At 63.0% G+C, this 27,131-nt stretch overlaps 1 protein-coding gene across 5 annotated transcripts in view; it reads left to right on the forward strand.

Moving 5' to 3' along the window:
* RIMBP2 (RIMS binding protein 2) overlaps positions 1 to 27,131 on the forward strand; it is a 252,212-nt gene that overhangs the window by 213,129 nt on the left and 11,952 nt on the right. For all 5 annotated transcript variants that reach the window (XM_071209739.1, XM_071209737.1, XM_071209741.1 and 2 more), the window contains 7 exons: positions 5,273 to 5,424; positions 6,147 to 6,491; positions 7,834 to 7,980; positions 11,264 to 11,419; positions 15,641 to 15,758; positions 22,017 to 22,198; positions 22,671 to 22,839. In XM_071209739.1, the coding sequence (XP_071065840.1) occupies positions 5,273 to 5,424; positions 6,147 to 6,491; positions 7,834 to 7,980; positions 11,264 to 11,419; positions 15,641 to 15,758; positions 22,017 to 22,198; positions 22,671 to 22,839 (1,269 nt within the window). The remainder of the gene's footprint in view (positions 1 to 5,272; positions 5,425 to 6,146; positions 6,492 to 7,833; positions 7,981 to 11,263; positions 11,420 to 15,640; positions 15,759 to 22,016; positions 22,199 to 22,670; positions 22,840 to 27,131) is intronic.

Raw genomic sequence — 27,131 nt, forward strand, 5'->3', positions numbered from 1 at the left:
CTTGGGGGCACGACGCCACCAGGACGGGGGTCGGCGGAGGGCGTGGGGGAGTTTGTCTTGAGCACGGTGAGCGCACGTGGCGGTGAGTGGACAGAGCTGTGGAGTCGTGGCTCCCACAGCCTTGCCCTGCCCGGGGGGATTCCAGGGCCGGCTGCCCGGCTGGAGCTGGAGAGAAGCCACAGGGAGATGGGTGCAGGGGCCCGGTGCCCGCCCCGCCCGCCGCCCTCCTGCCCAGCGCCGCTTTCTCCTCTCCCCGGCGCGCTCCCCACCCAGGCAGGGTTAAATGCAAAATTAAAGCCGAGCGGCCCCCACCTGCTGGTGTCCTGGGTGGACGGTCCAGCCGCCTGCCATGGACAGTGCGCCCCGAGGGTGCTGAGCGAGGCCCAGGGCCCCGGGGCGGAGCGCGCACCCTGAGACGCGGTGGCCCTGTGGCAGGTACTACCGGGCGAGGCAGACGCCGGCCTGGGCGCCTCCGGCTGGAGGGGGCTCGGCGCGGGAGGGAGGGGCCCTCGGGAGTGCCGGGGAGGCGGGAGCAGGAGTCAGGGCCGGGCGGGGGCGCGCCCACCGGGCGGGCGGCGTCGCTGGGGTGCGCGACCAGTGGCGGCAGCAGGCACCCCTCCCCGGCAGGCGAGCGCCCGTGGGGACCGCCCGCCCATGGGCCACGAGAAGGCTGGGACCGCGGCCTCCGGGCGCCTGGGCCTGGGGAGGGGGACTGTGGTGGTGGGGGTGGGTCCCTAGTGCGCCTGAAGCCTCCAGGAACTTCCGTGTCTCCGGGCTCAGCCCAGCCCCACCCCGCGCCCCGGGGGTGCCGCTGGGGGAGGGGCTCCCTGCAGAGATCCGTGGGGCCAGTTTATCGCGCCTGCCCAGCGCAGCAGCAGCCCCCGACCCGGCCGCGATCCGTTGTGTCCCCCGCTCGGCCCCGGAGGCCCTGGAGTGAGGGGCCCGGAGTCGGACCCGGGGGTCTCTCCCTCCTGCCTCAGCTCCCTGGGCTGGTGGCCGGGCCGGGGGAACCTTGAAGGCCTGCTGTTGTCAGAGCCCAGCGGGGGATGGGGCGGCCACCGGGCAGGTCGAGAGGACGTCACACGGGAGCTGGGACGCAGTAGGGGTGGTGAGAATACCGTGTGCTGTGGCTCAGGATGCACCGGCTCAGGGCCCCGTGGCTCAGGGCGCCCTGGTTCAGGATGCACTGGCTCAGGGCGCCACGGCTCAGGGCGCCACGGCTCAGGGCGCCATGGCTCAGGGCGCCGTGGCTCAGTATGCACTGGCTCAGGGCACCGTGGCTCAGGGTGTGCCCGGCGGCTCAGTCTCTTTTCTCTTCCTGCCGCACCGCCCACCACCGTGGTGTCTCTTTAGCAGGAAGACGCGTCACCTTTCCGGATCGTTCGGAGCGAGACGTTTAGCGTTTAAACGTCGGCCTGGCCACCGTGGGACCAGCCGCGGCAGGTGTCGAGTCGAAAGCCTCTGTCGGGAGCCTTTGTCGTGCCGCCTGCGTGCGGGGTCTCCCCCGGGAGGCGCTGGCAGGAGCCTGGCAGGGTCCGGCGCGGCAGGCACGTGCCCGGCAGCAGCCCAGGCCGATGGCCCCCGGGGCGGGCTGCCAGCCTAGGGGGCCTGCAGCGGCCTCCCCACGCCAGCCTTCCTCCCGGGAGCGGCCGCCGGCCCAGCGCGGGGAGCTCTGCTCAGCTCGAGGGAGCAGGCAGGGGCACAGTTCCCCGAGGCTGTCGCATCTCCAGCCACCTGTGCGTGCCCCCGGCCTGCCCCTGAGGCCAGCTCGCCTGCCAGCCCGCGCCCTGCAGCTCGAGGGGGCCAGGCCACCTCCCGCGCCAGACAAGGGCATCCCCACGCTGACGCCTGAGAGGCTCTGCCTCCGGGAGCAGGCGGGGCTGGGGGACTACCGTCCCAAGCGGGGTTCAGGCCAATGGCGAGATGAAGGGTGGGCCGGCCGCCCGCCGTGGGCGCCTGAGAGCAGGACCTGCGCTCGGCTTGTGGCCTCGAGAGCCCAGGCTGGGGGCTGACCCCAGCGCCACGCTGATTCAGTCGTTTGCCAAATAATTACCGGACCCCTGGCGTGCGCCGAGATGGTTCTCAGTGCTGCTGCGCACGGAGAAGCAAACCAGACCCCCTGCCCTCTAGAGTGTGCGTTCCACCGGAGTCCGTGCACGTGCAGGATAAACGACATTTGTTATCAGTAACCGCGGCCGAAGAGAAGCCACGGAGAAGGATCCGAGGGAGTGGGCTCTATGCTTCCAGGTAGGGTGGTCGCAGAGCCAAAGAGGCGACAGCGGGCCAAGTCTTGAAGGCTGCGCGGGGCGAGCGGGGGGGCCCTGGCAGAGGACGCAGCCGTGCAGAGGCCCTGGGGCAGCAGCTCGTTGGTGCCCTCGGGGCGGGATACGGAGGGCGGCGCGGGGCGTGCACTGTGCAAGCGGGAGGGCAGGCGGTGGGGCGGCGCCTGGGCAGAGCTGGGAGGCGCAGGGCTCGTGGGGCATTTGCGTTTCTACAGCCTCCTGCTGTGTGGAGGAGGGGGCGCCCCCCTGGGGGGCACAGCGGGGGCCCGGGCAGCCAGGGGGAGTGGGGGCGGTGGTCCGACTTGGGTCGATGCTTGCGGGCAGAGTGACGGTACCTGCTGGTGGCCGGGACGGGGTCGTGACAGAAGGAGGCAGCCAGGGGCCTCGGGCGCTCTGCCCTGGGGACTCCCACCGCCGGGGGAGCCCACCGGGACCCTGCGCGGCCGGGTGTCGGCGCCGTCTTGGGGGAGCCCGCGTGTGCGCAGAGGTTCAAGCCGCGTCAACACTGCCCCCACATCCCCGAGCGGGAGGCGGGGTCCCCCGGGCCCACGGCTCTGCTGGGCTGGCGTCTTCACGCACCGTCTCCCCAGAGGTTGCCTCACACTGTCGCGGATTTGGGGGCCCGGACCCCAGCTCCTGCCACTCGCGGTGGCCTCGAGGCCACACCCTGCTCCGGAGGCCGCGGAGACGGAGGATTCCCCGCGCGTTTGCGGAGCGCCTGGTCGGCCCGGGCAGGTGTGCTCCACCCGTGCGCGCTTCAGCGAGAACAGCCGGGCCCAGGCACCGCCCGGCAGCAAACGGGGGCCGTGCGAGTTAGGGAGGAGGCGGAAGGTGGCGACGCTGCGGAGGGAACGGGAGAGAGGGCCAGGGGAGAACCAGAGCGAGCCAGTCCAGGCGACGGGAGAGAGCGCGTGAAGGCTGCGCGGAGAAGTCGTGGGATGCTGGGGCTCGGTGAGCGCAGCCCTGCAAAGGCCCGGGGGCCAGGCCACGCCGGGCGGGCTCAGCTGGGAAGACGCGCGGTCTCCCCGCAGCTGCCAGTGAAGCGAGCAGGCCAGCTTCAGACCAGGGGGCAGGACCGGGCGCTGAGGCGCTTGCCAGGCCGTGCGAGCGGCTCACCCGGGTGAGTCCCAGTGGACAGCAGGGCTGAGCGGGGACTGTGGCAAACGGGGCAGTGCCGGCCCCCACCCTCCCGGCCCCAGGCCACAAGGGGACTGCTCGTGGCAGCAGCCCAGCGCTTCCATTTTCCAAGATGAGCTGGAAATCCGGGCTTCGCCGGGCAGTTCCTTGCCTTTCAGTGTTGGCAACCGACTGACATCCCTTCAAACCCGGCGGACGAAGAAGGCACGCTCAGGCCGACTCGCGACAGCGCTATCGCTGGCTGCAGCGGAGAATATTAAAGTTTTTTTTCTTAATCTTTTTAACTGAAACAAATTCCCACGGACTCTGAGAAAGAGGGAAGGGACTTCTCACGCCAGCTACTACCACGCCTGAAGCCACCTGCGTCGGGGCTGCCCGGGCGTGACCTCGGCTGCTGCGACTTCACGACCCGCTTTTCCACCAGCAGCCCCGGCCTCAGCCCATGCCCAGAGGCGTCCCGTGCGTAGTGACGGGCGGTGAAACGCGCAGACAGGGAGCGAGGTTGGCGGGGTTTGGTGGCCGCCCTGGTTGAGGTGCCCTACAGCCCGGCACCCTGGAGTCAGGCCGGGAGGCTCCGGCACCCACATTCCCCCACCATCCACCCTGCGAGGTTCCTCGGAGGACGCGGTGGGCTCTCTGCGCTCTAAGGCACCAGGCCTCGCCCGTGCAGCAGCCACGCCCGTGCCGCGTGGCCGGGAGCGCAGGCCTTCTGCTCTGGGCGCGCCTTCGCAGCGGTGCGCCGTGCTGGCCAGGCCAGGGTGCTTCACAGAGACGCGGGCAGCATCTCAGGTCGTCACCGCGCATCACCACGAGCAGAGGGCTCTGTGCTGGTAAATGGGTGACGGGCAGGCACGGGTGCGAGTCCTGCTTCTGCGGCGCTAGCTGAGTCGCACCCTGGACCTCGGCTCCTCCTTCGCACACCGGGCCGGGCTGGCGTCACGGGGTGGCTGCGATGTGCTTTCAGCGCCGCGGGGAAACCCTCAAAACCCGGCCGCTGGTCCCCGCTTTAGAACTCGCAGCCTTGGGGAGCTCGAGCGACGTCTGGGGCTGTGAGGCCCCGGGGCCCCCTCCAGAACCGCAGGGGCCTTTCCAGCAAGAGGAGCACTTGGGGCTGGAGCACTTGGGGCTGGAGCACTTGGGGCTGGAGCACTTGGGGGACTTTGCGCCAGAGAGAAGGAGCCACCCGTGGCGCCAGGGCGTGCGGCTGGCCATCCCGGCCGCTGCCACCAGCACCGCGCCGCCTTGTCACCAGTCACGTGACCGTTGCTCGAGACCCCCCCGTCCTGCAGGGTCCGTGAGCAGAAGTCAGGGTAGCCCCGGCTCATGCCACCGAGGGCCCCGGGGGGCTGGCCCGAGCCGCTCCTGGACTCTTACATTCTCGGGGTCCAAGGACTTCCTCGGAAGCAGGCTCTCGGGCCTCCTCTTTTCTGAGCTGAGGCGCACGACTGGAGGAGAGGGGGAGGGGGGAGGGGAGACGGGGGAGGGGGAGGGGCTGCCTGTCGTCCGCCAAACCCGGGCATCTCGTCGCGTCTCCGCACCTGCCCCGGCTGACCTGAGAAGGGGCGGAGTCAGCCCTGGCCAATCAGAGGCCGGGCAGGTGAGAAGGTGGCGTTGTGGGCGGGGCTTCAGGAGACGGACGAGTGGATGCTCAGGTCCAAGGAGAAAAGCTCAGCCGTCGCTCTCTGCTGCGGCGGCTCCCCCAGCCCCTCTTGGCTGTGGCCCCCACCCCCTGGCAGCCGAGGGGGGCCTCGCTTCGGGGCACAGGTCGCCGCCGACGTCCCCCGTGCGGACAGCCGCTGGCCGATACCCGCGTCCTGCCCTGCCTGAGGGCGTCTCTTGGTTCTGCCCTGCAGGCCCTCCCGCGCCCCCCCAGGACGTCACCGTGCAAGCGGGGACCACCCCAGCCACGGCACAGGTGTCCTGGACCCCGCCCACGCTGACCCCCACCGGGCTGTCCAACGGCGCCGAGGTGACCGGCTACGGGGTCTACGCGCAAGGCCAGAGGGTGAGTCTGCGCAGCCGGGGCCTCGTGGTCTGCCCGGGCGCCGGCTGCTTCCTGCGTAGGGGGGCGCTCGCCCGCTGCGGCCGCTGGTGGGCGACGGTGCCCGCTCCCCTCGGCGCCCCCGCCCACAGTCCGAGGGTTGCCGGCCTCCCCGGTTCCAGCCCCGGGGCCCCCCGCCCCGGCGTTGACCCATCCCCCCCGGCAGATGGAGGGGCCGAGCCCGGGGGCACTGCGGGGCCTACGCCCAGCCCTGGACTCCGGGGACGCTGCCCCCACGCCCCGCGGGCCTCGCTGCCCTGTCCGCACGGAGACCCTCCCACAGCCCGCGCCGCCCGCGCAGAGGCCGCTGGCTCGGGGCCTCCCGGGGGGACGCCCACGCGGGACCCTATCCACTGCCCCCCTCGCCCCAGCCTCCTGCTTCGTCTTCCGTTAAATCTACTCTGGTGACGCAGAGACATGAAGCCCCGTCTCACCCCGCCCGGTGATGAGCCGCGCCCCCACACTCCAGCAGGACGCCCCCCACCCCGCAGGGACGCCCTTGGCCGCCCCGGGCGGCTCGTTGTGTGACCCCGCATTTCCCCGGCCGCGGCCTGGGAGAAGAGGGGGTGCCTGGCGGCCCCTTTCTGGGCCCGATCCAGCGCTCGGCAGCTTTGGGGGGGGGGCGGAGGGGGTCCCCGAGGCCCGCGCAGGGCATCGCGGGCCGTGACGGCGTCTCCGTGTCGCAGGTGGCCGAGGTGGCCGCCCCCGCCGCCGGCACCGCCATGGAGCTGGCGCGCCTGCGGGGCCTGGAGGCCGAGGCCGTGACCGTGCGGACGCTGTCGGCGCAGGGCGAGTCCGCCGACTCCCTGCCGGCCGCCCTGCCCCCCGACCTCCTGCTGCCTCCGGCCGCGCCGCCGAGGACCGCCCCTGACGCCGCCGAGCCGCCGGGCCCCGCGCACGGCCCCGCGCTGGAGCCGCCGCACCTGCCCGGCCGCCGCTCGCCCTCGCCCAGCCGCATCCTCCCGCAGCCGCAGGGCGCGCCGGTGCCCAGCGCCGTGGCCAAGGCCATGGCCCGCGAGGCCGCGCAGAGGGTAAGCCAGCGGGGGCACCCGGGGGGGGCGACACCGCGGGCGGGAGCGGGTGCCCGGCCGGGTCCGAGTTCCCATCCCAGGGGCGGGAGGCCCCCCGGCGTGCGGGCGCTCTGAGCAGTGAACACACACGTGTCGACGTGCACTTGCACGCATGCAGGGAGACATGCACGGCTCTGCACGCCGCTCCAGGGCATTTCCCGCGCCACAGGCGAGGTGGGTTTGGGAATCTGGCGGGACCACGAAGGTGGGGAGCTTTACAAATCGCCTAGGAAGTGACGCCGCGTCCCCAGGGCGAGCAGAGAGGGACCCAGAACCCAGCTGACCCCCCTGCCCTCCCCCACAGCTAAGCCCCCGCCCCCCCACAGCTAACCCCCCTGTTCTCCTCCCCAGCTAAGCCCCCTGCCCCCCAGCCTGGGAAGGGCCCTGGCCCCTCTCTCCAGGGCATCGCCTATCAGGGCTACTTGTGAGCCACGGAGCGCCACGTGCCCACCTCTGGGGCTGGGGCAGAGCCCATGGTCACGGGGACCCCTGGCGGTGCTGGGGCGTCGGTGGCACAGCCTCAGAGGTCAGAGGTGATGCCGACTGCGTCAGGAGCAGGCGACAGGGAGCATGCTGCTTTCCGGGGGGCCCAGCGAGGACCCTGTGGACCCTGGGCGGGCGGCGCTCCCGCTTCTCTTGGAAGCCTGCAGATCCAGCTGTGTCCGCGCCCCATTTGGTCAGCACCGGCATCTTGTTAAGACCCCACACCCCGTGGAAGGGGGTCCCCGAGAGCGCGCGTTCCTTGTGGACACAGCCCCTTGCCCACGGGCGGGCGGCGGGGGCGGGTGTTTCTACAGGGGTGCGCTGCTCCTCGCCTGCCCATCCGGGTGGGCCCCCCGGCCCTCGGAGGCCCCCGGCTGCCCGGCTCCTCTGGCTCGCCCGCTGCGGGGCCCGTGGGAGAACGCAGAGGCTCCCGGGTCGCTGCCCGAGGCGCGCTGAGCCAAGCGCCGAAGGCCTGGCAGAGGTGTCCAAAGGGGGAGGCAGTTTCCCTGGGCGCAGCTCGAGCCAAGCCAGGAGGGCCTCTGGGAGGCTGCGGACCAGGGGACGTGGGGCCGGGAGCAGCGTGGGGGCAGCCGGGCCCCGGCAGGAGACTCCGCGCCCGGGGCGCCCGGCCGGCCTCAGCTTGGGCTCCTTCTCGTGTGCACTCCAGGAGGGTCTGCGGGGTCTGGCGGAGGACGGGGAGGCCCCCAGAAGACACGCGGGGCCCAGAACGCCCCAGCCAGGCCCGGCCCACGGCCGGCGTCTCCTCTCCCGGGCCCTCCCGACGGCCTCCGCTCAGCCGCTTGTTCCCTTTCCCCTCAAGTTAGAGAAAAGGAGCATCTTCCTGGAGAGGAGCAGCGGGGCGCAGTACGCGAACTCCGACGAGGAGGATGGCTGCGGCTCCCCGGACGTCAGGCGGCGGGGCGCTTCCGTGGACGACTTTCTGCGAGGCTCCGAGCTCGGCAAGCAGGTGGGTGCTGCGGCACGGGGTGCAGCGCGGGCGGCGCTGGCTGCCCTGGCCTGGGGGGGCCGCCCCGGGATGGAGCGACGCGGCCGTCCCCCTGGGCGGGCGGCCCGGTCGCAGGAGGGTTTCAACCTCACGCTCGCCGGTGGCTGCGCGCAGACCCTCGTCTGGGCACAAGGGGAGGCCCCCCGCCCCTGCTCCGTGCGGGTCGGTGGCCGAGGGCCAAGTTCCGGGCAAGGGAGATGGACAGAAGCACCTGCCGTCCACCTGGGCAAGCCGTCTGCTACTCGTGTTCATTAACGGGGCGAATGTCTGCCGCGCACCTACTGTGTGCAGGCACCACGGGCCCCTGAAGGCTAAAAGGGCCGGCACCCTGCCGTCAGCACCTTCCCTGGCCCACGAGGCCCCCCGGCGACGAGTGGGTCTCCGTGAGGTGGAAGGAGCGCATGCCGACAGCTGGACGTAGGAAGAGCCAGACGCCCGGGGTCAGGCCACCCTGGGCTGCCAGTGCCCCAAGACCCCTCGGGCCGGGTTCCCAGGACCCTCGCCGCGCTTCCACAGCACGGCCGGCGAGCCCTGGAGCCCCTGCACTGGCCCTGCAGCCCGGGCATGCTCCAGACGCTTCCACCCTTCAGTGGCCACTCCTGTACAATTAAAATACTTTGCTTCCATGAATTTTAACACAAGCAATGGAAGGCCTGATGACAACGATTAAAATCACAAAGGCGTTGGATCATCCCGTTATAGGAAGTCTGAAGATGCAGGGTTGTCTCAGCTGCTCACTTACGTCAGGACTCTGAGTCTGTCTCTTCTGTTCTCTTGGCCTTTCTCTCATGGTTACAAAACAGCTGCCATAGCTCCATTAATCCCATTCTCATGTGACAGTACCGTGAGGAGGAAGGGAAGGACGGATGGAATAAAGTTGCCAGGCATCGGGGCTGCTGGTGGCCCCTGGCCTCACCTAGCATGCAGAAGTAATTTGTAGACCAAGATGCATCACACATCGGCCAGCTCTCCCGGCTCCCCAGAAATGGACCAAAAGGGGGTTAGCACCGAGAAGAAAGACTCACGACCCTTCCTCCCAGGAAGGGGCCTTTCCCGGCCGTAGAGGATGTGGACTTGGTGGGTGCAGGACGCCAACGGCCGCGGCCTGTGGTCAGCCAGGCAGAAGGGCCCGGGGCCCCGGGCCGCCGCTCACCCAGCGTCGCCGCCTCCGCGTTGCTCAGGAGTCCTCGGCAGCAAGCTGGCTTGACGTGCTGCGTGGATGACGCTTTAGTCTCTGGAAATGGCCCCCGGGCTCCAGAGTGCACCTGCCTGCTGAGAACCGCTGGGGGGAGCGGAGCGCCACAATGGCCCGCTCCCGGCCTGGCCCCCCGCTGGGACCTCCAGCTGGTCCCCAGTGCCCGGGAGCCCTGCAGAGGACAAACCTGCCGGGAAACCAACATCTCCAAGAGTCCCGGCCAGCCGGCCCCTCCGCGCTCGTGCGGGGCTCAGCACCCCTGGCTGCGCCCGCCATCGTAGTCCCGTCGAGGCAGGTGCGCAGCGAATGGTGTTGGATTAGTGACTGAGGGAAGCGGTGTTGCTGCTGCGGTGCTCGGAGCTACTCAGGCTCTCCCGACGCCGCCTCCGTGCCTCCGAGGTCGGCGCAGTCGTGCCTGAGGAGAGGGACTCACGCGGGGCAGTTCCGCAGGGGCTTCATTTTGCCGAGGGAGAAGGGGCCCCCCTCCACTGAGGAAAGGCCGATGCCCGTTCCAGCGCCGGCCTCTGTCCACTCCCCGGGGACCCCGCCTGCTCGTGGCCAGCACTGCTCCAGCGGAGGCTGCGCGCGCAGCCGTGCCCCTCAAGGAAGCGGCACCCTCCGGGTGCTCGTGCCCTGACAGCTTGGGTGGGTCGCCCCCCGGCACCATCCTCTCGGCGCCCCGGCCCTTCACACAGAGCTCTTTTGAAGGCAGAGGTGCACACGTCGAGCGTCTAGTAAACAGCAGGGTGGCTGCACCCCTCGGGTGAACCCGATTCTTCCGGGCTTGAAGAGTGTGCGCTGTGCCCCGGGAGATGGTACTTCCCCGGATGTTCCGGAAAGATTCCTCGAAAGGTCTGATTCGTGCCCTCACAAGCCGCTGCCTTGGTGTCTCCTGCTCGGGCCTGGCCAGAGGGGCCCGTGCTGCTGCCGCTCGGCTCGCACGTTCTCGTGCCCGCTCCTGGGGCACGGTCCACCTGGAGCCTCCTGTCTGTGCCAGTGCTGTCACCGCAGCAGGCCCAGAACGCAGCGCGAGCAGTGCAGCCGCCGGAAATGGGGTGTTTCTTTAACAAGGAGGCCGTCAGCAAGCTAAAGAACGGCTCAGGGAACCTTCCAGCAGAGGTGGGGCATCCTCGTGGAGCCCGCTAGGTGGCTGCGCCGAAACACTCCTCCTCTTGCCTGGTACCTGAGTCACGGGGTGACGGCTGCTCTGCCGCGCGTGGGAGCACAGCACCGGGTGGAGAGTGCGCCGCGGGGTGTGACGAGGACAGCGCTGGGCGCTAGCCTCCGCTACACAGAGCTCTCTGGGCACGGTGGCCCCACATCCAGCGCACCCTTGCCTGGCGACCGTGACCTCTGACCAGTCAGGCTGTTCCCGACAGGGCGAGTGGAGGGGAGGTGGTGACCGGGCAGCTGGTCGGCCAGTCCAGTGCGTGCGTGTGTGTGCATGCGTGTGTGCATGAGTGTGCATGTGTGAGTGCATGTGTGCGTGTGTGCATGTGTACGTGCGTGAGTGTGCGTGAGTGCATGTGTGCATGTGTGAGTGCATGTGTGCGTGCGTGTGTGCATGCGGAGGACCTGGCATCTTGGAGGAAATGCCCGCTGTGCTCCCTGGGCGCACCTATGCTGCACCCCCCATGGCACCCGCACCTCTCCTGCTCGCCCCGCACCCCTGTGCCCATCTTCTGTTGCCTTCGGCACCCACTGCCCATCCCCAGCCCCTGGGCAGTGGGTGGAGGGCCATGGCCCCTAGGGCGCCTCTTGGCCTGTGTCTGGAGACCCGGAAGGGGTCCTACCCCGAGCCCAGGGTTCCGGGATCCGCCGGCGTCTGGCGTGGGCGCGCGCCCTCCAGCACCCCTCTGAGGCGCAGCTCAGGGCGCGGCTAGGCCGGGAATGCCCACACCCATTCCCCAAATCCCGAAGGCGGGCTGTGCTCCCCCACGCACCCCGGGCGTGCGAGCCCTGAGCTGGCGAGGGAGGGCGCCCCGGGGGAGGCCGCAGAGGCGTGGGCAGCGTCCAGGCTGCCGGTCAGCCGCCCCTCCTCGCCCCCAGCCCCTCTGCTGCCACGCCGACGAGTACCACACGGAGAGCAGCCGGGGCTCCGACCTCTCGGACATCATGGAGGAGGACGAGGAGGAGCTCTACCTGGAGATGCAGCTGGAAGGCGGGCGGCGGCGGCCCAGCGGCACCTCCCACAGCGCCCTCAAGGTCAGTGGCGGGCAGGGCCCCCGCAGCCCCGCGCCATCCTGTCCCCGGCTGGGGCCGTGACCACGCCCGCGGGTTGGGATGAGCGTCCCTCTCGCTGTGGAACTTGCATTCTGGAATTTACCAGGACCTCCCACCCTGCTCTGCTCAGAAAGCCAGGGCGAGGGGCGGGGGTCTGCCTGGCACCCCGGGGGCACCCAGGGCGCACCAGGAATGGGGCAGGAAGGGGAGGAGCAAAGAAAGCCCTGTCCAGCACAGCAGCCACCGCGGGGTGGCGGGCGCCGCCCTGGGAGCGAGAGGGAGCAGCGCCAGCACCCCTAGCCCACCTCCACACACCACGGGCTTTCCACCCCCTGGGGGGCAGAGGCTCCTCGCGAGCCCCTCTCCTCGCCCCTGGGAGGGGTCCTGCCCCAGCCGCTGTCACCTGGCACCTGGTTCTGGTCCAGCACTGAGCGGGGCAGTAAAGCTGCATCCGGGCCTGGCGTGGGCGAGGGGTGGGGCCGGATCTCCCCAGCCTGGCGCAGGCAGCGGGCAGAGGAGGCCCTCAGGCTCCCCTGGGCAAAGGCCTTTGGGGCAGGCCCTGGTGATAAGGCACGCGGCCGCCCTCTCACCAGGAGCACAGCCGCACTCTGAGCGGCGGCAGGAGCACTGCGCCGGGCTGCCCGCTCACCCGCTCGCGTGGCCAGGCAGGCTGTGCGCCCCTGGCAGAGGCCGCACCGGCCCCCGTGCCCAGCCCTGGCCGCGGCTCCTGCCCCTCCCGCCACCGTCCCCTGCTCGGAGGGGGCTCTGCCAAGCAGGCTCCCGCGGGGGCCCGGCCCCTCTCCAGCCCGAGCGCCGCGCTCTGCTCCAGGACCCGGAGCCCTGTGCCGGGCAGGAGCGCAGACTCTTCCCTGTCTTTCCACGATGCTGCCGCTTCTTACGAGGAGGACGCGGGGCGGTGCTCGTGAGCAATGCTCAGCAGAGGCCGGGAAGGCGTGCGGTCAGCCCCTCGCCCGCAGCCCCTTCTCCCGCAGCGGCGGCAGCGGAGCTCACATGCAGGCCGGAGGTGCCGCCGACACCCACAGGCCCGCTTGGCTTTGCCCACACGGGTCTTTTTTATTTTTTAAACTGTTGCCAGCGTTAGATCTTACATGCTGATGTGGGTTTCTGGCTCCTCTGGAAATCACGGGCCGCGGCCGCGCTGGCTCTCGTGCCTCCTGGCGATGATCAGCGGGGTGGGCGGCTTCCTGCTGCCGTGGGTGCGCTGCCCGTGGGCCCCTGCACCGTGCGTGCTGCCCACCGAGCCCTGGGTCGTGCCTTTGTGGCTGTCCTCCTTCACCCTGATACGGGGCAGCCCTGTCAGAGCTCAGAGCCTGCCTAGCCGTTACTAAGTGGGGTGCAAGCGGGGTGCAGGTCACCCGGACGCCCCACGCCCTCCCTCTGAACCCCACGCGCACGCGGGCGCAGCAGCCCGGACCTTCCAGCGTGGCTGGTGAGCACTAGGCGTCTTCGGAGCCCGTGGAGGAAAGCAGGGGCTGGAAGAGGCTTCCCGGGGAGCAGCCAGCCGTGGGGCGCGGCTCAGGGCGAGGGGGCGGCTCTTGCCCGCATGTGGATGCTCCACGATGCCTGTGCTGCGGACCCCGGCGGGGCCCGCGTCTCCCCTCGGGCACCCCGCAGGGGCAGACAGACGCCGTGCCTGCCCACCCTGGCCGAGCCCCTGCCCTGTGCCAGGCACTGTTCTCCGGCCGGGGGCGGGGTGTGGAGAGACGAGGGCCTGTTTGTGTTTTAAATGCAAGAGTTTGCATTTTAGCCAGCGAGAGAGGCAACCTATAAGCAAATGACAAACCTAAAGAGGAGAAGGAATTCCCAACAGTGAGAAGGGGTGTGCAGGCAGGGCGCCAGGTGGGCAACTCTGCCATGGGCCTTCTTTCCATCCTGCTGGCATCCAGGCAGCTGCATCCCGAGTTTCCGAGGAGGCACCGGCAGGCAGTGGGGTCCCGGGTCCCCTGGCACACACTCACCGCGCAGTCAAGGCGCCCCCTCCCTGGCCCCTGTCTGAGCTCCGCGTGTCTCCTTGCATGGCCAAGCCCCGGCCGCGCCCCTGCGTGCGCCCGCCTGCCCTCGGCGCCATCGCTCGCCCCCGTTGTCATCTCGGCCTCCGCCAGCTGGCTGCACGCCCCCGCCCCTCCCGGCCTCAAGACTAATTCTGTGTTTTCTTTCCTCCCCTCCGCCCCCGCTGTCGGTCCCGCGCTGTTTCTTTGCACCCGTCTTGTAACACCCACCCCGCCGGGGGGCCCTCAGCCTGGGACCGCTGGAGGCGCCTTCTCGGAGCAGCCCGAGGCTCCCCAGCAGCCCCGCCACAGCAAGCGGCTGTTCAGTATCCCCGAGGTAGCCGAAGAGGACGCGGAGCCGGGCCAGCTCCTCCGAAGGCAGGGCTCAGGGCGCCGCGCCAGGGCCGGGGCCGCGCTGGCTCGAGACCCCCGGCCCGGCCGGCCCTGCAGGGGCGACGAGGCGCCCCCGGGCTCCTGGCTCCCCGCCGCCAACTTCGTCCCGGAAGACAGAGGCTGCAGGTTCGGCCGCTTGGCCACCAGGAGCCCTGACAGCGGCCTCGACTGCGGGAGCGAAGAAGATGTGCGGCGCGGCCTCAGAAGCGCCGGCCCCCCGGGCAGCCCCGGCCCCTGCGGCAGGGCCCCGAGGCCGCTGCTGGCCCGCCGGCGGACGCTGACCCGACAGAGCAGCATCGAAGAGGACTTTGGGGTCCAAGGGGACCCCTGCGACGCCGGCAGGGGTGACGGAGCCCCGGCCCGCCCGGAGCAGCCCGGCCCCATGAAGAGTGGCTGGGAGGAGCCCGCGGAGCGGGAAGACTTCCGGGGTGTCTGGAGGAGAAGCGTAGACATGCCCGGCAGTAGGGCCACGGCCCGACCTGCAGAGCCACGTCCCTGGGCTGCAGAAGGTCCTTTGGTGTGTGACTAAACCTCCCGCTCCACCCGCTTGCCGGCCGACCCGTCCTCTCTTCCCCTCCTCCCCGTTTCCGTGCCCGTGGTTTGGGGCCCACGCCGGGGACCCGCGCGCTGGCTCTCCGTTTTCCCTGCATCTTTGATTTGTGACGTCCCATTGCTTCCCAGTCTCTGAGCCATGCTGAAGATTTCTTTACTTTGCTTTCGAACAATGATTTTCCCCACAGAATCGATGGTTATGGCTGCTTTAATTAAAGGACAACTGAATCTAAATTTTAATTAAGGGTTAGCTGAACTAGGATTACCCAAAAGTTTGGCAACATTTTTTTGCTTTTCCAAAATGATCCTCAGAACTTCCGTGTAACTAATAGGACCATTGAAGGTTTGACGTTATTTTTGTGTCTTTCGGCTTTCATCCTTACCTGAAAAAATAGGGAGAAAAAGTATTGAGGAAATCCGTTTTTGTGTGTGGTTTTCCGAGTTGGTCTCCCGCTTCCTCCCCGCCTGCCGGGCTTGCCGAGCGCGTTTCTCACCGCCCTGGGTGGCTCTCGACGCGCCCGCCCTGCCATCCTGACCTGCGGGCCGGCCTCATTCGTCCTCTCCCGTGCCCTCTCCGTGTCGCGCCCCACCTTTCCATGAGGCTGGGGGGCAGCAGCAGGGGCCAGGCCCGCGGGCGGAGCCTGGGTGGATGCACGGGCCGCCCCTGTCCACGAGAAGCCCCTGCCCCTGATGCGCCTCCCCGACCAGGTCAAACCTGCAGTCTGACGCGGGCGCTCGCCCCCGGGACGAGGCTTCAGGCAGCCCTAAACCCTGCCGCTGGCTCCTTCGGCTTGGGCTAGGGTGTTGTCACGACTTGTGAGGCGGGTGACGGAGCAGACCCCTCCACCCCAGTGCCGTGGACACCGCTTTATTCTGAGTGGGACGTGTGGCAGCGCAGCCACCCCCCCACAGGGGAACCACGGGCCAAGCTGAGCGTGCGGCAGCTCTGAGCCCACGCCATGTGTCTGAGCCGCCGCCGTGGCTCCCAGGAGTGGCCGTCCCGCAGGGGCAGTGACTGAGCGAGTCGCGAGGGACTGCTTTTGCCCCGACTCCCAGGTCAGAAGTGGCTGCAAGGCAGAGGATGGGTGCCGGGGCGCACGCCTTCCCCCCTCGGGGCCATTCAGCTAACCTTTCAGTTAAAAGCTAAGTTTAGTTGCCTTTAGAGCTTCCGCTTCTGACTTGATTTGCTAACCTCCTCGAGCTCCCAGGTCTGGCGTGGTGGTGACGCCGAGGCCTTTTCTGTCTTCAGATTTTAGGAAACCCGGCGTCTTCAGGACGGGCTGGCGGCGTGGAGCACGTGGGCCGGAGCTTCCCCCGCAGCGGCACTGGCTCTGGGCGGCCGTGGCCGGTGCTGGCCGGCCCCGCAGGTGAGTGGACCTGCCTTCCCCCACCAGGCGCAGCGGCGCTCGGCCCCCCTGCGCGTGAAAAACTCTTAGGGCCGGTGCTTTCAGCCAAACACAGAAAACTCTCCATTCTTTCTGGCAGAGGCCAGGGGCGTCCTACACTGCAGACCCAGGTGCAAGCACTGCCCAGCGCCGCACATCTTCTCCCTGCCGGTTTCCGTGGGGGAACGCGGTGCCCGGCCCTGCCACCCGTGTGCAGTCTGGGGAGAGACCCGGGTTGGTCACGGAGCAGGGCAAGGCTGAGCCCGAGCCCCCAGACAGGCCTGAATAATGGGCTACCTGCGCACAAAAGCATCTGGCAGCTTGCCCCACCCCCACGTGCCCCTCATTTGCCCAGTCCCCTCCCCATTCATCGTTGTCATCTGTCGCTCCACTTCCATTGTCTTAACTGTGTTCTGGAGTTCAGCCGGTCACACTGAGAGCTGTCCTTTTTGTCACTCTGATCAATCCTCAAGAGGGGAGATGTGGCTGAAGGTCAGGTGGGAATAGGCCCGTTGCTGGAATTAATCACCACAAAAACCACTCCAAAAAGTCTTATATGCGCAAGATGGCGGAGCCTAGAGCCGTGTTGCAGATACGCCTTTTGTGACGAGCACACGGGAAGCAAACTAGCAGGACCACTGGCAGAATAGAGACGAGCGCCAACCAGCTCAGCTCCGGTCTAGGCACCCATGGCACGACGGTCCTGAGCCGTTTATGTCATCGACGTTTAAGGGGTGAACTTGGCTTTCAGATCAGCTCGAAAGGAAGGGAGACCCATAAAACAGACCAGATCCGCTGAAAGGTTTTGTCTTCTTCTAGACCCTTTTCTTCTCCTACAGTTTAAACAATCCAAAAATAGTTTCCCCTCTCACCTTTTAGTTTTTAGAATGTTTTTATCAGTAAAGTTTTCAAGAAATGCTAATAGTCTTTTAAAAACAGTGTTTTTAGTACACTGAAAAATAACAAGGTATCCAGTGAGCCTTGGGGTGATTTCCCGTGTCGGCTCCGCCTGCAGGGTTCTCTCCGTGAGGGCCTTGGGGTGATTTCCCGTGTCGGCTCCGCCTGCAGGGTTCTCTCCGTGAGGGCCTTGGGGTGACTTCCCGTGTCGGCTCCGCCTGCAGGGTTCTCTCCGTGAGGGCCTTGGGGTGACTTCCCGTGTCGGCTCCGCCTGCAGGGTTCTCTCCGTGAGGGCCTTGGGGTGACTTCCCGTGTCGGCTCCGCCTGCAGGGTTCTCTCCGTGAGGGCCTTGGGGTGACTTCCCGTGTCGGCTCCGCCTGCAGGGTTCTCTCCGTGAGGGCCTTGGGGTGACTTCCCGTGTCGGCTCCGCCTGCAGGGTTCTCTCCGTGAGGGCCTTGGGGTGACTTCCCGTGTCGGCTCCGCCTGCAGGGTTCTCTCCGTGAGGGCCTTGGGGTGACTTCCCGTGTCGGCTCCGCCTGCAGGGTTCTCTCCCTGAGGGCCTTGGGGTGACTTCCCGTGTCGGCTCCGCCTGCAGGGTTCTCTCCGTGAGGGCCTTGGGGTGACTTCCCGTGTCGGCTCCGCCTGCAGGGTTCTCTCCGTGAGGGCCTTGGGGTGATTTCCCGTGTCGGCTCCGCCTGCAGGGTTCTCTCCGTGAGGGCCTTGGGGTGATTTCCCGTGTCGGCTCCGCCTGCAGGGTTCTCTCCGTGAGGGCCTTGGGGTGACTTCCCGTGTCGGCTCCGCCTGCAGGGTTCTCTCCGTGAGGGCCTTGGGGTGATTTCCCGTGTCGGCTCCGCCTGCAGGGTTCTCTCCGTGAGGGCCTTGGGGTGATTTCCCGTGTCGGCTCCGCCTGCAGGGTTCTCTCCGTGAGGGCCTTGGGGTGACTTCCCGTGTCGGCTCCGCCTGCAGGGTTCTCTCCGTGAGGGCCTTGGGGTGACTTCCCGTGTCGGCTCCGCCTGCAGGGTTCTCTCCGTGAGGGCCTTGGGGTGACTTCCCGTGTCGGCTCCGCCTGCAGGGTTCTCTCCGTGAGGGCCTTGGGGTGACTTCCCGTGTCGGCTCCGCCTGCAGGGTTCTCTCCGTGAGGGCCTTGGGGTGACTTCCCGTGTCGGCTCCGCCTGCAGGGTTCTCTCCGTGAGGGCCTTGGGGTGACTTCCCGTGTCGGCTCCGCCTGCAGGGTTCTCTCCGTGAGGGCCTTGGGGTGACTTCCCGTGTCGGCTCCGCCTGCAGGGTTCTCTCCCTGAGGGCCTTGGGGTGACTTCCCGTGTCGGCTCCGCCTGCAGGGTTCTCTCCGTGAGGGCCTTGGGGTGACTTCCCGTGTCGGCTCCGCCTGCAGGGTTCTCTCCGTGAGGGCCTTGGGGTGATTTCCCGTGTCGGCTCCGCCTGCAGGGTTCTCTCCGTGAGGGCCTTGGGGTGATTTCCCGTGTCGGCTCCGCCTGCAGGGTTCTCTCCGTGAGGGCCTTGGGGTGACTTCCCGTGTCGGCTCCGCCTGCAGGGTTCTCTCCGTGAGGGCCTTGGGGTGATTTCCCGTGTCGGCTCCGCCTGCAGGGTTCTCTCCCTGAGGGCCTTGGGGTGACTTCCCGTGTCGGCTCCGCCTGCAGGGTTCTCTCCGTGAGGGCCTTGGGGTGATTTCCCGTGTCGGCTCCGCCTGCAGGGTTCTCTCCGTGAGGGCCTTGGGGTGATTTCCCGTGTCGGCTCCGCCTGCAGGGTTCTCTCCGTGAGGGCCTTGGGGTGACTTCCCGTGTCGGCTCCGCCTGCAGGGTTCTCTCCGTGAGGGCCTTGGGGTGACTTCCCGTGTCGGCTCCGCCTGCAGGGTTCTCTCCGTGAGGGCCTTGGGGTGACTTCCCGTGTCGGCTCCGCCTGCAGGGTTCTCTCCGTGAGGGCCTTGGGGTGACTTCCCGTGTCGGCTCCGCCTGCAGGGTTCTCTCCTTGAGGGCCTTGGGGTGATTTCCCGTGTCGGCTCCGCCTGCAGGGTTCTCTCCCTGAGGGCCTTGGGGTGACTTCCCGTGTCGGCTCCGCCTGCAGGGTTCTCTCCGTGAGGGCCTTGGGGTGATTTCCCGTGTCGGCTCCGCCTGCAGGGTTCTCTCCGTGAGGGCCTTGGGGTGACTTCCCGTGTCGGCTCCGCCTGCAGGGTTCTCTCCGTGAGGGCCTTGGGGTGACTTCCCGTGTCGGCTCCGCCTGCAGGGTTCTCTCCGTGAGGGCCTTGGGGTGATTTCCCGTGTCGGCTCCGCCTGCAGGGTTCTCTCCCTGAGGGCCTTGGGGTGACTTCCCGTGTCGGCTCCGCCTGCAGGGTTCTCTCCGTGAGGGCCTTGGGGTGATTTCCCGTGTCGGCTCCGCCTGCAGGGTTCTCTCCCTGAGGGCCTGTCACTTACCCCCGTGCCAGGCTCTCCAGTCTTCCCTCGGTTTGTGTCGTTCCTGCTTTCCCAGCTTCAGAGCTGAGACGGGGCTCCTGGCCCGCGCAGACTTGTCTTTCAAAACGAGGTTGGAGAAAGGCCAGCCCGCCTGTTGGGGACCCTCTCCTTCCAACACCACTGACACTGGTTTTCAGGTTTTGGTGTGACTTTACCTTTGGGGGTGAAGACCAGAAGCCGTGCTCGTCAGATGAACTGGTGTTACTCAGATAGCTGCAGAGTCAGCGTCCGGGCGAAGGGGGGCAGTGGCTCGCCTGGGCCCGAGGGGAAGTCACTAAACGGAAACCTGAGTCGCCAGCTGTCGTGGAAGTCAGGGAGGCACCCCACGCACCTGCCACTAGAGCCTTAGACGACCCTTGGGTAACTTTAAGGTCAAACGTTCCCAAGCCGACATGAATGTCTCAACCTAAGACCCTTGTTAAAGTCGTAGAAAAGAGTGATTATGCATTAACACCTATCAAAGGAAAAGCCTCTTACTATGCACCTCAAAAAAAGTGTTAACCAGTCGGTGATAGATTTGCTTCAATTATGCCTGATTCTTTGTCACAGATATAGTTGCAAAACCACCCAGGAAGCCACATAGAAAGCATAATGAAATTAAACACTTAATACATACATACACTTAAATAATATGCACACACACGCATAAGCACCTCTTTTCAAAGGAAAACAAAAGAGACACGAGTCCTTCACCTGCCCAGCGGGAGGAGATTCAGGCAGCCTGGCCATGGACGTTGAAACAGTGTTATCTCTTCTTGCTGACTTAAGACTTTTTCTTAAAATATCAATAACATTTCCGAAACTTGCATTTTCAAAAGCATCTGCTTTCCTTTTCAGAAGCACTGATGCCTGCAGATCATATACGTCCTAAATGTATTTTCAGTAATAAATGTGCCCACAATTAAACACAAATCCTGTCCTTTTGAATTCTCTGGGTTTCCTAAACTCTACAGTGCCCCTTATTATTTAAAAAGGCAGAAATTATTTAGTTCTGTGTGTAATAAATTCTCAGTAACATAATCTAGCGTTAAGGAGGGCGCCTGAACATTGATGGGTGACTCCAAAGTGAGATTTCACCAGGTTTGGCTTCTTCCTTTCTAAATGTTGGTCATTGTATTCTGCGAGTTACTGGCCCGTCAGATGAAAATGCCCTTCTGAAAATCAAGCACCACATTTTATAACTGATTACTAGTTACTAATCGGCTGTAAAAGCCTCCTCTGTTCTCTCCCAGTCCCACGGTCATTTTGCTGCTGACTTGAATTAAATAAATTTCGGGTTACAGAGTGACGGCATGTGGTGTGTTTTCTATGTCAAGGGAGAAAGAGAGAAGTGAGGGTTCACCCTTTGCAAAGAGCCTCCCTTTTCCACGGGCTTTCCCTGCAAGGAAGGAACCAGAAGCTTTCCATTACGTTTAATGGCTGGTTCCCTTTTCCAGTAGAAAGTGCAGGGGACAGTGGCCTCGGGCAGGGAGTGAGGGACGGAGCTCACCTGTAGGAAATGCTTGTTCTCGCAGAACAGGTGGCCCCAGGAGCCCACCGAGGCAGCGTGCGCCACTCTCCTCCTCCGTGAAGGGGCCCGAGTGCCCGCCCTGTGCCCCCGGCGAGCGCCGGCTCCAGGGGAGTCCTTCCCCGAGCCTCGCCTGGCGCTGAGGCCGAGCAGGGCCCCGGCCGCTCCCTGGTGGAAGCCGTCTCCACAGACTCTGGCCCGGGGCCTGGGCTCCCCACGGAGGCCTCTCCGCCTGGAGCGTGGGGCACACCCCTTTCGGAAGAGGAAACGGGGAGCCATGTCCTGCTCATGGTGGCGTTCGCTCACGTGGAACCTGAGCGTGCGCTTGCCTCCACGCCCTGTCGCACCCCAGAAGGGGACAGCGCTGCCGCCATCCTCGCCTGGTCGGGGGCCTCGAGGGCAGGCGCGGTCGGCTTCGCCCGACCTCAGAACACGCTGCCGTGTGGGCGCCGGGCGGGCGGGGCTTTCCAGGTTCTCTGGGGGACGGCGACTACCCGGGCACTCTCCTGTGGCCTGGCCTCAGCCCTGGGCCTGGGCCCGCCACAGACCCCGCCCATGCCGTGCAGGCACACGCCGGGAGCCCGGGCACGCGTGGGGCGAGTGCCCACAGAGCCGAGCCGCCCGCCCCTCTGCCCTCCGCCCCCCGGCCTCTCGGCTGCTGAGTTTTCTCGTTTGCTTCCCTGCTGTTGTGCTGACCCTCCTCCAAGGAGCACAGCGGTACCACGGGCAGCTCCCGGTCTCCCCCTCCGCCCACCACTCGCACACGCATATGGGTTAGGGGTTCGAGGAAAGTATTTTGACGCGTTGGTAGGTGGCTCTGCCAGGAAACCATCTCTTTGCCGTGGTGGAGAAGTCTTTGGCTCCTGAGGCCTGAGCTGAGCTGCTGGTGGTCTCTCGAGGATGCTGCCCCACCAGTCCCTCCCCGGGGCTCCTGGCGAGGCTGCTGATGGCCTCGTCTCTCTGCTCCCCAGGCAGCGTGGCTGGACGCGGACACATGCTTGTACTCCTTCCAGACCCATCGCTGCCCACACCTCTGTCCACTGCTGTCTCACCTTCCGTCCACGCCTCTGTCCACACCTTCCACCCACGGCCTCTGTCCACACCTCTGTCCATCGCTGCCCCACCTTCGTCCGTACTCTGTCACTGTCCCACCTTCTGTCCACATCTGTCCGTTTCCCACCTTCGTGCATACCTGTCCGTCACTGTCCCACTTTCCATTCCATACTGTTGCTGTCCACACCTTCTGTCCACGCCTCTGCCCACGCCTGCGGTAGGTTAAGCCACAGGCAGCGAAGCGAGGGCTGCAGCCAGCCCCTGGTCTCCGGGGCCCGGCCAGCCAGCCTGGAGGCTGACCGCGCTCTGCATTCCTAGATGGCTGCTCCCGAGACCACCTCTCTCCAGACTTCTACGAAGAGTCAGAAACGGACCCTGGTGCTGAGGAGCTCCCGGCCCGAATCTTCGTGGCTCTCTTTGACTACGACCCGCTCACCATGTCCCCGAACCCAGATGCTGCAGAAGAGGAGCTTCCCTTTAAAGAAGGGCAGGTCATCAAGGTAGGACAGCGCGGCGCCGCGCGCATGGCCGGGGCCTGCCATCACCATGCCAAGGGCACAGCTGGGACCCAGGGCCGTCGCTGAGGGCACAGCCAGGCTTGGGGTCCAGGGCCATCGCCAAGCACGTGGCCAGGGCCTGGAGTCCGAGGTCTGGGCCGTCACCATCACCAAGGACATGGCCGGGGCCCAGGGCCGTCACCATCCCTGAGTGCGTGGCTGGGGCGCAGGGTCCCAGTGCTGAGGCTGGGCCCCCTCAGCAGCTGTGATGGAGCCCCCCACCCGCCCACAGACGCACTCGTGTCTTCTGCACGCTGCAGTTTCCTGCAGATCCCACACTGTGGACAAACTACCGCGGGCTGGGAGTCTAAAGAGGAGACTGGCCCATGTGCAACGTGAAGTGCAGCAGGGAGGGAGGAGAGCGGGAGTGAGGCAGAGAGGCACACCCAGACTCTGGTTTCTTCCCGCGTTTCAGGTCTACGGGGACAAGGACGCTGACGGCTTCTACCGTGGGGAGACATGCGCCAGGCTGGGCCTTATCCCCTGCAACATGGTCTCTGAGATCCAGGCCGACGACGAGGAGGTGACGCAGCAGCTGCTGAGGCAGGGCTTTCTCCCGCTGCACACGCCCGTGGAGAAGACAGGTGGGGGCCTGGGGACAGTGCTGGGGGCCGCCTGTGGCCCGGCTGTGCCCGGCTCCCAGAAGGCAGAGCCCCCCAAAAAGAGGTGGTGGTCATGCTAATATTATCAGACAGTAGACGGGATTACCTAAAGAGGAATATGGTAAAATTCTAGGGCAACCACTAAACAATTCAAGAAAAAGTAACAATCTGATAGTGGAGGTAACAGAGAATTTAGAAATTGCTAAATTTAAAAGCAAGAAGGAAAAGAAGGAAAAGAGTACAAAATACTTAATGGCAGATTTTAATTCAATTTTAATTCAGTCATCTAAATAATTACACTAGATGGAAATGGCTTAAAGCCTGACATCATCATCTTGGATAAAAAAGGAATATCCAGCTATATGCTGTCTACCATATACTCACATTAAATAGGAACAGACAGTGAAAGTACAAGCGTGAAAAAAAATACCTTTGAAAATATTACTAAGCTGGAGTTGTTATATTCAACATCAGACAAGGTAGACTTCAGAACAAGACATATTTCCAGGGATAGGGAGGGATATTACTGATTGATAAAGAGGCTAATTCATTAAGTAAACATAAAGGTTCAAAATGTTTATATGCTGATTAACAGAACTTTGAAAATACATGAAACAAAAACTGATAGAACTGAGAGGTAGACAAATCCACAGTTATAGTTGGATATTTTAACCTCTTTTATCAGTACTCAAATGAACAAGTAGACAGAAAATCTGTAGATACTAAAAATCAGCACTAAAAGAGCACTAGCAACCAGCCTGACCAATTGAATGTCACACAAAACTCAACCGGAACAAAAGCAGAATCCACATGCATTCCAAGGGTACATGGAACATTCCTCAAAATGGACCATTTTTGGGGGCCATAAAGCAAATGTCATCACATTTTAAAGAATTAAAATCATATGAAGTATTTTTTCTGACCAAAAAGAATGAAACAAAAAAAAAATAACATCAAGCTATCTGGGAAATCCTCCCAAATATCTGGAAATTAAATAACCTACTTCATATAATGCATGTGTCAAAGAGAAAATCAGAAAGAAAATAAAAAATATTTGAATTGAGTGAAAATGAAAATGAAAATATAATATCAAATTTTGGGGGCCACAGCTAAGGCAATACACCAAGGAAATTTTATAGCATTAAATGTTCATAAAAGAAGAAAGTTTTCAAAGTAATGATATACTCTTTCTACTACCTTACTTACTAGAACATATAATAGATTAAATGCAAAGCTATCCAAAGGAAGGAAATAATAAAGACCAGAATCAATGACGTTGAAACCAGACAAACAACAGATTTTAAAAAATGAAAACCAAAACTGATTCTTTGAAAAAAAAAATGATGCAACTGGTAATTCCCTAGTCTGACTAAGGAAAAAAGAAACTGAAATCACCAATATCAGGAAAGAGAAGATCTTATTCCTGACACTACGGACCTTAGAAAGTTCCTAAGGGGGGAGCGGATTTGGCTCAACAGATAGAGCATCTGCCTACCACATGGGAGACATGGGAGGTCCAGGGTTCAAACCCAGGGCCTCCTGACCCATGTGATGAGCTGGTCCACACGCAGTGCTGATGCACGCAAGGAGTGCCGAGCCACGCAGGGGTGTCCCCCACATAGGGGAGCCCCACGCGAAAGGAGTGCGCCCTGTAAGGAGAGCCGGCAAAAAAAAGTGCAGCCTGCCCAGGAATGGCGCCACACACATGGAGAGCTGACACAGCAAGATGACGCAGCAAAAACAGACACAGATTCCTGGTGCGACTGACAAGAATCCAAGCGGACACAGAAGAACACACAGCGAATGGACACAGAGAGCAGACAACTGGGGCGTGGGGGGCAGGGAAGGGGAGAGAAATAAATTTTTATAAATCTTAAAAAAAAAAAAGTCAATAAGGGAATATAACAAGAAACTGTATGCCCATAAATCAACAACTTACATAAAATCGAAGAACTCCTTAGAAAACCACAAGTACCAGAGGAGACACAGACGACTTGAGCAGTCCTAAACGTGTTAAATAAATTGAATTTTTATATAAAAACTTCCCAGAAAGAAAACTCGAGGCACGGAGGGCTTCGTGAGTGAAGTCTACAGAACATTTAAGGAGGAAACAGCACCAGGGCAAGCTGGAAGTGAAGAGGAACAGTGCTCAGCTCACTCTCCAAGGCCAGCATTAGCCCGGATCTGAAACCACACAGAGACACCACCAGAAAAGGCCAGGCCAATGCCCTCAAGGCACAGGCGCAGACATTCTCATCGAAATATCAGCAAGTCAAACGCAGCCACACGTGCAATCAAGTATTGTGTATTGTGGGGATGGAAGGGTTGATTCAAATTAAAAAATCAGCGAATACAGAATTTAGTCTAATTCACCCCGTCAACAGACTAAAGAAAATCAACTATACGAGCATCTCGACAGGTGAAGAAAAAGCAGCCAGTTGGTTTTGTTGTAGGTGGAAAGGTGATTCAACAGAGGAAGGGTGGTCTTCTCAACAACTGGTGCTGTAATTACTGAAAACGCTTATGCCAGAAAAGTAAGCCTCCAGCCATACTCACACCATGTACAAAACTCAGAACAGATCATTGTCCTAAAGGTGAAAACAGAGACTGTAAAACTTCTAGAAGGAACACGCAGGAGAAAATTTTAAGTTGGGCAGGATTTCATAGTTAATGACACTAGATCCATGAAAGAAAAAAATACTAAATTAGACTTCATCAAAATAACAAATTCTGTTCTTCGAAAGACAAGAGAATGAAGAGAGTAGACACGGATTGGGGGGAAACGTTTGCAAATCATACATCTGAAAAAGGAATTGCATCCAGAATAACAAAAACATTCAAACCTTGATAATTAGAAACCAACCACCCTTTTTAAAATAAGTAGGCAAAATATCCTTCACCAAAGAAGCTCTATGACAACTAGACAGGAGAAGCAGCTTTATGATGACAACTAGGCAGGAGGAGAAGCCCTGAAGGTGACAACTAGGCACCAGGGGAAGCTCTGAGGGTGACAACTAGGCAGCAGAAGCCCTGATGACACCTAGGCACCAGGAGAAGCTCTGTGATGACAACAACGCACAAAGAGGAAACCTGCAGGTGGTAGCTAGGCAGGAAGAGAAGCACAGAATTATTAGTGCAACTCCAGTGCACATCCCCGGGGAGGCTCAGGCGTGGAAGAATGGCCAAGTGTGGGCAACAATGTGCAACAAACCAAGCTCTCACACACTGCTGGTGGGTTGGCAAATGGCACAGCCACTTTGCAAAAACACTTTGGCAGTTTTCTATAAAGTTAAACATATATTTACAATACAACCCAGCAGTCCTTCTCCTATGAATTTACCAGGGTGAAACAAATTTATTTTCACACATGAAAAGACTGTGCATGAATATTTCTAAGTAGCTTGACAAATAATCCCCCAAACTTGGAAATAACTCAATGTCCTTTGACTGGAGAATGATAAAATAACCTCAGAGCATGCAGTACAGTGGAAGACTACTCAGCAAAAAATGAGCAGCCCGATACACACAACAGCACAGGTGAGTCCTAAATGCACTTTCCAGGTGAAAGCAGCCAGCCCCAGGGGCTGTGTCCTGTGAGTCCATGTGCGTGCCATTCGGAAAGACAGCAGGTGACCGAGTGTCTGCGGCTGGAGGAGCCACAAAGGCCCAAGAGTGAGCTCAGGGTCCAGTGGGACTGGCGTGTGTTCTGAGGGTTGTGGTAGTCGTCACACGACTGCATGTTTTCAAAACTTAGAGAACTGTCCACTGGAAAGAGTTCATTTAATGAGTGTCAGGTTTACTTACGTAAATCATCTCTTAATTAGAAAGTCTGGTCGCATGGCTCCACTTGGAAATCTGGAAATCCACTGGTGAGGTGCCGAGGAAAGCTGGCAAGGCTCAGGGCATTGCTGTGGGTTGACTCTCCCGGCCGCTTTGTTTCAAGGAAGCCGGCGCTTGCAGGGTCTACGCAGGAGCATTTGCTTGCTCTCAGCCAGAGCAGGGCCTCCTCACCCAGGGCTGGCGGTGGGACGGCCCAGGGCCTGTGCTGGACCCTGCAAAGCTGGAAACCACGTCAGAGCCACACGCCCTATGCACCTGCCTTTACAACCTCTGCCTTTCATTGTTTTCATTTGTGTTTACTGAGTCCCCCAAATCCAACATAGGCATAACGTGGCAATGTTTAGAAGAACTTCACGAACGCCAGCTCTTCCCAGTAGCAATGTCCTTACAGCCCCAGCAAGGGCCATGGGCCTGGGGTCCTCTGGGGATTTGGG

This window comes from Dasypus novemcinctus, chromosome 19 (genome assembly GCF_030445035.2).
Source record: "Dasypus novemcinctus isolate mDasNov1 chromosome 19, mDasNov1.1.hap2, whole genome shotgun sequence".
Classification (NCBI taxonomy): Eukaryota; Metazoa; Chordata; class Mammalia; order Cingulata; family Dasypodidae; genus Dasypus; species Dasypus novemcinctus.